The sequence below is a fragment of the Bidens hawaiensis genome, unplaced genomic scaffold, assembly GCF_021521415.1.
Source record: "Bidens hawaiensis isolate Kalapana, Puna unplaced genomic scaffold, B.hawaiensis_p1.1 tig00065827_1, whole genome shotgun sequence".
NCBI lineage: Eukaryota > Viridiplantae > Streptophyta > Magnoliopsida > Asterales > Asteraceae > Bidens > Bidens hawaiensis.
Genome location: NW_027501715.1, coordinates 38,887 through 50,349, shown reverse-complemented (window position 1 = coordinate 50,349; position 11,463 = coordinate 38,887). Strand labels below are relative to the sequence as shown.

The following is an 11,463-nucleotide window of genomic DNA, read 5'->3' as shown; positions in this document are numbered from 1 at the left end:
GGAACACTCTCCTTAGATGTATGTTTCACCGATTGGAAACGAGTGCCAACTTTATGATTCTCCGTAAATCTATTTGTTTCAAAATTAATAAAGACCGAATTATCCTTAGGGCTTGAATCCTCCACAATTATATGAGGAGCTCTTTGTAAATTATTGCATGTATGCAATCCGCTTAATGTTATCCTGTACTTTGATGGCTCGTCATTAATCTTTTGAACCTGTTTAGTTGCTTGACACCCTTGTTCAAGTTTGTGACTGCACCTATAATAGTTCCTGCATATTATAGCAAAACAAAAATTGTAATAGTAGAACTTTATGAAACTTGAATCAAAGTTGAAATCTTTGCTAAATTTTAATTTTGAAAAAAAAAACACAATGGCAATAGTATTGGCTAAAGTATTCAATTTGATTTCATAAATATTACCTTTGGTGTTTCAAATTCAGAATCGTTTTTTGACCGTACTTTCTCCAAGCATATCCGTCATCAAATAAATTAGAAGTAATTTCTATAGTCGTTAAAACATTTTTCCTGAATATACACACAAAAAGTCATTAATTTTGTTACATTGAATTGGTGTGTTTGGGCAGTGGGGATGGGAGAAAAGGGAGAAAGAAGGGGGGGGGGGGGGGGGGGGGGGGTTGTCACTTGCATATGTGTGTATGATTGCTATTTGTATGATCTAATAAAGATAAGATATGAAAAACAATCTCATATATAATAATATCAATCGGACATCATATATACATTATTATTACAAATTTAAGTTAGATAAAATACTATGTATTATAAAACGTACCTTCTTTTGTAACATCCTCTTCTGGTTTTTATGAGTGATATAGTGAAGAAACACTAACCGGACCCCGGGCAGATTACGGGTAACCTGGGGGTTAGATAGCTGTTTCCCACGAGGGGTTAGACCCGGTAAAGATGGTTCTTCTGATAACCTGCAAAACAGACACCGTGAGCTTGTCACTGAGAAGGGGGGGGGGTTCCTCCTTGTGACCACCCTCGGCGTGAGAATCAGACTAGATTGCTCTTTAAATATAAATGTATATTAAGAGATTGCTAGAGCAGATATCAGGTATAATATGAAAAGATATGTTAAGATATGATGATCATACCATTTGTGGTATTTATAGCCGGAGATAGGTTTCCAAGGAGGTGTGGCCCGCTGAATAGTATTCCTGTTCAACCAACAGTGGCCTACGCACGTGCCATGCTGGTAGTTGATGAGTAGGCAGCGGCTGATAGTGACCAGGCCTGCTGTGCACTATTCCTTTTTCACCAACTACAGGCTAGGCACGTGGTATGTCAGGAGTTGGTGAGTATGTAGCGGCTAATAGTGACATACAGTACAAGAGCATGCTGCTCGCCATACTGTTGTCAATGAGCTGTCGTATCTTTGGACAGATCTTTTGCCCATACCTCGTCAGGTACAGTAAAAGATCCTCAGTATCGTACGGACTGGCTCATTTGGGCGGGAGTATTCCCCCTCCCGCCTTTGTGCGGGAATGTTCCCGGCTTGCTCATTCCTTCTTCAGGTGACTGCTGAATTATTATGAGAGTTAAGCCTTGTGCGTGTAGCCATGCTGCGCGGGTGGCCTTCCCTGATGGCCGGTATCCGTAACTGCGGGAACAGGCGGAGTACCTGAAAACCATTGGTAGGCGTTTCCTGCGGGGACAGCTTGCGTACCGCACGTGAGGACGTCACGTCTCTGAGCGTGGTGGGTCCTGCTGATCCAGTTGGTTTCTGCGCAGACGTTCCTTTAGTTTAGTCTTGCGGGTTCAACCGCGCAGACGTCCGTTAAGGAGTCTTGCGGGTTGAACTGCGCAGACGTCCCTTTTCAAGGTGAGTCTGTGGGTCCAACTGGGCTCTGCTGGGACCTACCTCTTCAAGTCCCCCCAGTCCAATGTTCTTCTCATGAATGTTTAATAAAGTGAGGTGAACTTTTGGACTTAAGCAAAGTGTTTTTGAAAAGGGTTTAGTTTTAAGGTTTTCCATGGGGATTCTTCCCACGGAAGTCCTAATGTCACGCAGAATTTCCCACTGTTCTGCTTGATATTTGGGTATGATGCGGGTAGGTCTGTAACCTCCTCGCAAGTCAGGAGCGTTGAGTACCTCTTGTGTAGATTCTCCATGAGGTTTTGGTAGTTTTGAACATAGTGATCAATTATGTTAAAACCACCAATTCCATCTTGAAGTTTCAAACAATCTAGTTCTCGACGTTCCCGCTATGCGGGGATGTTATTCCCGTTTGCGCAAGCATGGCCCAGAAGATCCTTCTTGGTTTCATTTCCCTGCGGAGTGCTAGGTATGTGAAGGGTTTCGCCTTGACACTTTACCCGCAACCGTCTTATAGTTACTTTACTCCCAAGGTATTCCTGACGTCAATTCCCTGCAGGTGCTAGGTATGTGAAGGGTTTTGCCTTAACACTGTACCCGCACCCGTCTTATAGTTACTTGGTTGCCGAGGTATTCCTGGCGTCAATTCCCTGCAGGTGCTAGGTATGTGAAGGGTTTTGCCTTAACACTGTACCCGCACCCGTCTTATAGTTACTTGGTTGCCGAGGTATTTTTGGCTTCAATTCCCTACGGGTGCTAAGTATGTGAAGGGTTTTGCCTTGACACTGTACCCGCACCCGTCTTATAGTTACTTGGTTGCCAAGGTAAGGGGTATATTCCCGCTTACTTTTGAATCTTTGAGACTTGCGTTATAAACGTTATATGAATTGCGCATGCATATTTTAGTTTATTTTAGCAATTTTCCCAGTGTTTTGGATAAGTTAACCTTTGAACGTGACAGTATAGGTGTGAAGTTTTGCTTCCTTTCGTGATTTTGCGGGTAGGACCGTCACTTGAACTTAGTAGGATGGCTAAACTTTACCTATACCTGACCTGCGTGTAGGTTTTCCTCATCCTTTTGAGATTCTCTGTTTTGAATAATTTAACCGTTCGACGCGCGGTTGTCAATAGGATAGTGTTCAGTTTCCTTTATCATGATTCATGCGGATAGACCGGCACTTTCATTTAGTGGGATGACTGAACTTTTCCCCTTCAACTGACCTTCGTGAAGGTTTGCCGTTTTTTGGGTTTATGCGGGTTTTGCCGCCTTCCCCACGCAACGACTTTCCTCGTAATTATGCGGTGAAGACCGGCATATCCGTGTGGAAAGTTTACAAGTATAAAATCATCAGCGTCAATGTTCTAAAGAGAATCATTTCCATTAAAAATGGCTCTGGGCCTTTTACAAATTTGGAATTGATCTACATGTAACACTTGCGTAATTGAGCTCCGTTCCATGTTCTTGGGACGGGAGTGCCATCGAGCCTTTCGAGCCGGTATGCGCCCTTTCCCAGCACTTGTTTGATAACGTACGGACCTTCCCAGACAGGAGTCAGCTTTCCTGGGCGATCTTGGTTCGAAGCCTCGTTGTTACGCAATATGTAGTCTCCTTCATTGAAGTTGCAGAGTTTTACCCGCGTGTTGTAGTACTTTTGCATTTGTCGTTTGTAGTTCTCTTCACGCATTGCGGCTAAGTCTCTGCGTTCCTCGGTTAGCATAAGGTCTAACCGTCTTTCCGCATTATTGTCCTCTGGTTGAATCATGACCCTTGGTGAGGGTAAACCAATTTCGACCGGGACCATGGCTTCAGTGCCATAAGTGAGGCTGAACGGGGTTTCTCCCGTACTTGCCTTTTTCATCGTTCTGTGTGCCCAAAGTACGTGTGGAACTTCGTCCACCCAGCCGGATCTGTGTTTCAATAGTCTTCTCTTTATGCCGTCGACGATGCTCCTATTTGCTCTTTCCACCTCACCATTACCCTGCGGGTGCGCCACCGAGGTAAAGGTGTGGGTGATTTGAAGTTCTTTAAGCCACTGTTGTAGCTTCTTGTCAGCAAAGTTGGTGCCGTTATCGCTCACCAAATTCTGTGGGAGCCCGAAACGACAAATGATAAATTCCCAAATGAATTTCTTGATATGTTTTGCGGTCGTTTGGGCTAAGGGTTTTGCTTCTATCCACTTGGTGAAGTAGTCGATGGCGACCACTAGAAACTGGACGTTCCCTGCTGCTGTGGGAAATGGGCCAGTCACGTCGATGGCCCACTTCTGAAATGGCCATGCAGAGGTGACTGGAACAAGTTCATTCTTCGGGCGATGCGTGTTGGGTGCGTAGAGCTGACAAGACCTGCATTTTCTGATGTACGCCAGCGCATCCGTATGCATCCCCGGCCAAAAGTATCCCGCGTTGTTTAGCTTAGCTACAACTGCGCGTGGACCTGCATGTATCCCACAGATGCCTTCGTGTACTTCCCTTAGGAGGTAGTTGGCATCTTGGTCGTCAACGCATCTGAGGAGGGGGGCAAGAAAGTTACGTCAGTAAAGGACGTCATCAATGAGTTGATAGTTCAGTGCTTTACAGCGTAGTTTTCTTGCCTGTGTTTTTGACTCTGGTAGTATGCCCGCCGCAAGGTAATTTATTATTGGTGTCATCCACGTTTCTGTGCCGGTTTGGATGACACAGATTTCCTTGTGTGGGACTGATGGTGCTCCCAGGAGTTCAATGCGGATGTCCTTTCCCAAGTGAGTGAAAGCTAATGACGCAAGCTTGCTTAACGCATCCGCAGATTTGTTTTCGCTACGCTTGACGTGTATGACTTTACAATCATTAAAATCGCGCATGAGGGTTTTTGCTTGAGCGAGGTACAGGGCCATTGTGTCGTTCACGGCCGTGTACGTCCCGTTTATCTGATTGGCAACTAACATGGAATCCACATGGGCTTCCAAGTTCTTTACTCCCATTTTACGCGCAATCCTTAACCCGGCCAAGAATGCTTCATACTCAGCTTCGTTATTCGTACTTGGAAAGTCCAGTCGAATAGCGTAAGTGTATTCTTGGCCTGTTGGGTTGGTAAGTTTTAACCCTGCGCCTGAGCCCTCGCTGCTGGCCGCTCCATCGGTGTAAAGTCGCCAGACTTCATCGATGTCTAGTGCTGGAGAGGGCTGAGCCTCGTCCTGGCACTCTTTCTCCCGCGATGCGGGGACTTCGGCAATAAAGTCGGCCAAGACCTGGCCTTTTATAGCTGGCCTTGGCTTGTATTTTATCGCGTATTCTCCCAATTCTATTGCCCATTTGGCTAGGCGTCCCGAAAGTTCGGGTTTGCCTAAAACGTTTGCAAGTTTGAAGTTGGTGAGAATAGTAATTGGGTGACCTTGGAAATATCGTCTTAGCCTGCGTGAAGCCTGTACAAGTGCTAAGACTAATTTTTCCAGGGTAGAGTACCGAGTTTCGACGTCTGTTAGGAGATGGCTAACATAGTAGATTGGCATCTGGATGCCTTTTCGCTCGACTAACAGGACGGCCCCGGTCGCTCTATCTGTGGCGGAGAGGTATAGGATTAATTCCTCTCCCGCTTCTGGTGCTGTGAGCGTTGGGAGTTCGATCAAACGTGATCGAATTTCCTGAAAAGCTGCTTCCGCTTCTGGTGTCCAGCGGAAGTGCGTTTTCTTTAGACAGTTTCTCAGCGTCGACACGAATGTGAACGACCTATCCGCATGATTTGCCAAGAAGCGGTTAAGTGCAACTAGGCGTCCGTTCAGTGTCTGAGCTTGTTTGATGGTGGTAGGTGATTCCATTTTAATAATGGCTTCGACCTTTTCAGGGTTCGCTCTGAAGCCATCTTTTGTAACGATGACTCCTAAGAACTTCCCTTCTTCCATCCCAAAGGAACACTTGCTCGGGTTGAGCTTCATGTTTATCCTTCTGAGTGTGTTGAATGTTTCTTCGATGTCTTTCAACATCGCTTCTGGGTTAAGGCTTTTAATGACCAGGTCATCCATGTATACTTCCAAGTTTCTCCCAATTTGGGCATGAAACTCTTTGTCCATCAGGCGCTGGTATGTGGACCCGGCATTCTTAAGTCCGAATGGCATCATTTGATAACAGAATGTGACATCGGGCGTCCGAAATGCGGTTTTGTCCTGATCGTCAACGGCCATGTGGATTTGATGGTATCCTTTATACGCATCAAGGAAGCATTTAAGGCGAAACGGTGATAACGAATCTACCTTAAGATCAATTTCGGGTAACGGGTAACAATCTTTGGGGCATGCTTTGTTCAAGTCTTTGAAATCTATGCACATGCGCCATTGCTTGTTAGACTTTGGTACCATAACGGGATTTGCAACCCAAGTTTGATATCTGCTAACGCGTACGATGCCCGCGTCAAGGAGTTCCTTGACTTGGGTTCTACACGCGTTAGCTTGTTCCGCCCCCATTACTCTACGCTTTTGTATGACCGGCGTAAAAGCCTGGTCACACTTGAGCTTATGCTCTGCTTTACTTCGAGGTACACCAGTCATGTCTGCTGGTTTCCATGCGAAGATGTCAGCGTTTTTTTTGTAGTAAGCGTTTGAGTAATGTGCGCGTAGGATCAGTTATTGTTGGGCCAATGGTAACCGCCTGGTCGGGGTATTTTCCATTAAAAGCCCATTCTTCTGGTTCGGTGATGGTGGGTTTAGCCATCTTTGGTTTGGGTGTTGATGAGACAGATGCGATGCATACCTGGGGAATACCGGTGACCATCGCCACGCCCTCAGCTGTTGGCCATCCCATCATGCCGTGGACTGAAGATACTACGGCGTTGAATCTTGCCATCCCGTCTCTCCCGAAGAGAATGTCGTACGTGTGGTGTGGCTTCCTCATTACGACAAAGTCTACATCCTCTGTGCGGGAGAGTTTTCCGTCTGTGAGAGTGACGGGGAAAGATAGGATGCCCAGAGAGGTGTTTGTGCTGCCGTCGAACCCTTCCATCGAGGCGTAGACCGTTTCCAAGCGTTCCTTGTCTTCATCATCTAACTTGTCGAAGAACTGCCTGTACATAACTGTTGACGAGGCACCGTTGTCAACAAGAGTGCGGGAAGTGATGTAGTGTCCCAGCTGGCTTTTGATGACGATAGGGCCTTCTTTGCTGGTCCTCCTGGCACTCGCGGGAAGCGCACCTCAGCTTCTTTCCATGCGCATGGTTCTGTCGTCTGTCTTTTTCTTCCTCTGATGTTACCACGAACCATGTGAATGCTGATGTCAACGGGCTTTCGTCCGTTGCTTTTGTATCGGTTGTCATTCTGCCCTCTATTCCTGATTGATGCCACCAGGTGTGTAAGTTTGCCTTCCTTGACGAATGTTTCGATAATATTCCTTAGAGATAAACACTTCTCAGTGGTGTGACCCTTTGTGCCGTGGAAGTCACAGTATTTGCTCTGGTCCGCGTCAGGTCGTTGTCGGACCGTTGGAGCTTTTGGCCATGGGAGTTTCTCAGTGGCAAATATCTCCGTGACGCTTTTGGTGAGGGGCGTCCACCTGGTGTGTTGGCCTGATGGGTGTGTATTATCCCTTCCGCCTAATAGGGAGCGAGAGCTGGATGAGGTGTCAAAGTTTACCAGGCGGACTGGACGCTGTTTTCTCTAGTCCCCTGCGTGTAGAAGTTTGTAGTCTGGGGCAGATTCCCACCCAGTTGCTTCTCCGTTTCGGCAAAGCGCTTGGCTGCCGTCATGATGGCATCCCATGTGGGTGGCATGCCATCTTTTCTCGTCAACGTGCGGATAAGTTCTGGGTATTCGGCGCCCTGGATGAAAGCGGCGCGAACAAGGTCTTCGCTTATAACGCCCAGACTCAGCTTTTTCGAGTTAAAGCGAGTGATGAAGTCTAGTAAAGGTTCATCCTTATCTCTAACGCAGTTGAGGATCGTCCACTGTTCTTCAATATACTTCCTCTGTTGACTGAAGTGTTGGCTGAACTTGTGTTGGAAGTCCGCCCAATCATAAATGTGGTGGACCGGTAAACGGTCAAACCACGCTCTAGCCGCTCCAACCAGTGTCATCTGGAACATATAACACCACGTGGGTTCCGTCCAGCTGCTGACGGTTGCCCCCGCTATGAATCTGTTCAGGTGATCATCTGGGTCGGATATACCATCATAGGTGCTGATGTTGGGCATCTGCTTGGCACTTTTTGGGGCGATTGCTTCCGCAATGTCCCTTGCAAACTTGGATGTTCCCGCGTTTGCAGCAGTTGGTCTGAAGGTTTTGGAGAAATCACGTGGGTTTCCCCCCGCGTTTCTTTGTTTGAAGGTTTCTCCGAAATTCCTTCTTGTTTGGAAGTCCGTTTCCTTACGCTTCCCTTTCGCCCTAAGGCGAGGGTTTGCGTCGGTGTCGGATTCCTCCTGATCATCGTCCGAGGACTCGCACTCACTGCTCATGTTGAGCTGTTGGCGAGTGCTTCCAAATTCGTCAGCCTGTTGGACGGAACGTAAGCGTTCGTCCAACTCAGCTTGGAATTCCTTCTGACGTGCCTCCGCCCACGCTTTAACTTGTTCAAGTGTTTGGCGGGGGAGTCTCGTCTGCTGTCTTTCCACCTGGGTATTATTGAATCCCAGGGGATGGTTGTTTACTGCACTTGCCCCAGCTTGGGTAACTGGGGTAGTGTTCGTAAAATTTACTGCACTTGCCCCGGCTTGGGTAACTGGGGTAGTGTTCGTAAAATTTACTGCACTTGCCCCGGCTTGGGTAACCGGGGTAGTGTTCATAAAATTTGTGTGCTCGCCGGTGTTCCCCCCAGTAGCTGGGGTTGTGGTTACCGGGGCTTCCTGGTAACTCGTTGGCCTTGGGACCGGAGTAACGTTAACCATCTTTCCAGAAGTTTGAAAAAACTGGAGAAAAATGAAGTTCTAGCTTTTATGCACGGATGGCGCCAATGAAGAAACACTAACCGGACCCCGGGCAGATTACGGGTGACCTGGGGGTTAGATAGCTGTTTCCCACGAGGGGTTAGACCCGGTAAAGATGGTTCTTCTGATAACCTGCAAAACAGACACCGTGAGCTTGTCACTGAGAAGGGGGGGGGGGTTCCTCCTTGTGACCACCCTCCGGCGTGAGAATCAGACTAGATTGCTCTTTAAATATAAATGTATATTAAGAGATTGCTAGAGCAGATATCAGGTATAATATGAAAAGATATGTTAAGATATAATGATCATACCATTTGTGGTATTTATAGCCGGAGGTAGGTTTCCAAGGAGGTGTGGCCTGCTGAATAGTATTCCTGTTCAACCAACAGTGGCATACGCACGTGCCATGCTGGTAGTTGATGAGTAGGCAGCGGCTGATAGTGACCAGGCCTGCTGTGCACTATTCCTTTTTCACCAACTACAGGCTAGGCACGTGGTATGTCTGGAGTTGGTGAGTAGGTAGCGGCTAATAGTGACATACAGTACAAGAGCATGCTGCTCGCCATACTGTTGTCAATGAGCTGTCGTATCTTTGGACAGATCTTTTGCCCATACCTCGTCAGGTACAGTAAAAGATCCTCAGTATCGTACGGACTGGCTCATTTGGGCGGGAGTATTCCCCCTCCCGCCTTTGTGCGGGAATGTTCCCGGCTTGCTCATTTCTTCTTCAGGTGACTGCTGAATTATTATGAGAGTTAAGCCTTGTGCGTGTAGCCATGCTGCGCGGGTGGCCTTCCCTGATGGCCGGTATCCGTAACTGCGGGAACAGGCGGAGTACCTGAAAACCATTGGTAGGCGTTTCCTGCGAGGACAGCTTGCGTACCGCACGTGAGGACGTCACGTCTCTGAGCGTGGTGGGTCCTGCTGATCCAGTTGGTTTCTGCGCAGACGTTCCTTTAGTTTAGTCTTGCGGGTTCAACCGCGCAGACGTCCGTTAAGGAGTCTTGCGGGTTGAACTGCGCAGACGTCCCTTTTCAAAGTGAGTCTGTGGGTCCAACTGGGCTCTGCTGGGAGTGTTAATGCTTTCACCGGAATCTGCTGAGTTCTGAGAGTTCCTGCTGCTTGGAGATTTCACATCTTTAGTTGAATTATTACAAGTCTCATTAATCTTGGGTGAGCCCAAGATCAAAAGGGTGTTCTCAAACATCCCCAAGATTTGTACAACCACACCGTCATCTGACTTGAGATCAGATTCTGTTATTTCTGGCAAACCCTGCATTTCACGGAGCTTATTGGTTATATTTTCACCTTTTGTAAGCTCTTGAATGGCTTTGATCCTAGTATTGGTTGGTGAACTTTCCGGCCAAGAGGAAGACTCCAAACTATATTTGGTTTTTATGAGATCTAATTGCAGCTTAGCACACCCATCAATAATATAGGAAAAGGTAATGTAAGGTAATGCATCTTTTGATAACTAAAATTTAATAATAATTGTTCTTTAAACAAGCAAGTTGCAAAGAAATTCTTAAAGAAATTGAAGTGACGTATGCTGATTTAATCATATATGACGAATGCAAAAAAAAATGACCACAATAACCATTTGGTGCTTTTATAAATGCTTCAGAGTTGGGGGGCAAAATAGTCCATTAGCAATCAAGTTGGACGTTTACTAAAAGTATTAAGCTAAACAAAAGATAATAATGTACATGTTTTCTATGTATAAATCGCTAGAGGTTATGCGTACGGGTGCTATTATTTCTATTTATTTTTCATTTACGTTGTTAACCTATATTATTAACTAGGTTATACTATAAAAAAAATCAATCAAGTTACTACAAAAACTAATATAATATTCTCAATAAGTAAAATAATTATTTAAATATTACGTATTCATAAACCATTCTGAACAAATTGTTGTTTTCGTTACCGTGGTTTGCAAAAATAGCCTTTTCAAATCAACAACTTGAATTTTACTTTTTTTTTCACTTCATGATCTTTCATTCTCGTTGCAATCAGACAACCCCCAATAACACAATGCAACCAATCGTTTGACTCCATCAGCATGCCCCTAACATGAGGGGCCATTTAGTCTTTTCTGGTAAAATTAAAACATTCTAGGGAACTCAATAAAGCCATAATAAGTCTCGATGAAGACGATTAACCAAAGTGAGAATCCCCTGGGTGAATCAGTTCATCACCAACGAAACAATCAAAGGATGATTCATTTGTGTAGTTCAATTAGAATGATATTTCACATCTCTAGGACTAATTTAAACCCTAGTAGAAGATTTAACCATTGCATGACTAGAACTAGAATTGTAAGTACTTTGCATGTCACGAGTTTTTGGGCACGTGATTGTGACCTAATTTTCTATTTAGGCTGAAGTAGGATGTTTTGTGCTGTATCTAATTTTAAAATGACCTTAAAGGTTGTAAAGGGAATTCCCTTATTTTCATATACTATCATTATGTTATGAAATGCATTTTCAAAATTTGCACTAATGTACTATGCTAATGCTCTAATATACTAATTTATGATATGGATTATACTAACTTATAATACTGCATTTGTAATGCATATTAACCATTACAAAAAAACCAGACATGGTTCAGTTGACTACGTACGATGACTAACAGCAGTCCTACAACTATTTAAAAGACATCCAAACGTAGTCAAAATATAACTAAATATAATTAATGATTTTATGAGGGTTCGGAGCTGTTTGGTTATGATACTAA

At 45.3% G+C, this 11,463-nt stretch overlaps 1 protein-coding gene across 1 annotated transcript; it reads right to left on the bottom strand.

Annotated features, from left to right (window-relative positions):
- Positions 1-7: 7 nt before the first annotated feature.
- LOC143604570 (putative WRKY transcription factor 70) lies at positions 8-10,809 on the bottom strand (the record flags this gene model as incomplete). The annotated part of the gene is made up of 5 exons (XM_077081004.1): positions 10,699-10,809; positions 9,783-10,198; positions 798-818; positions 425-529; positions 8-273 (listed from the first exon to the last, which is right to left on the bottom strand). Coding segments are annotated over exons 1-5 (919 nt in total), but the record flags the coding sequence as incomplete, so codon positions are not given.
- Between the last annotated feature and the right edge of the window lie 654 nt (positions 10,810-11,463).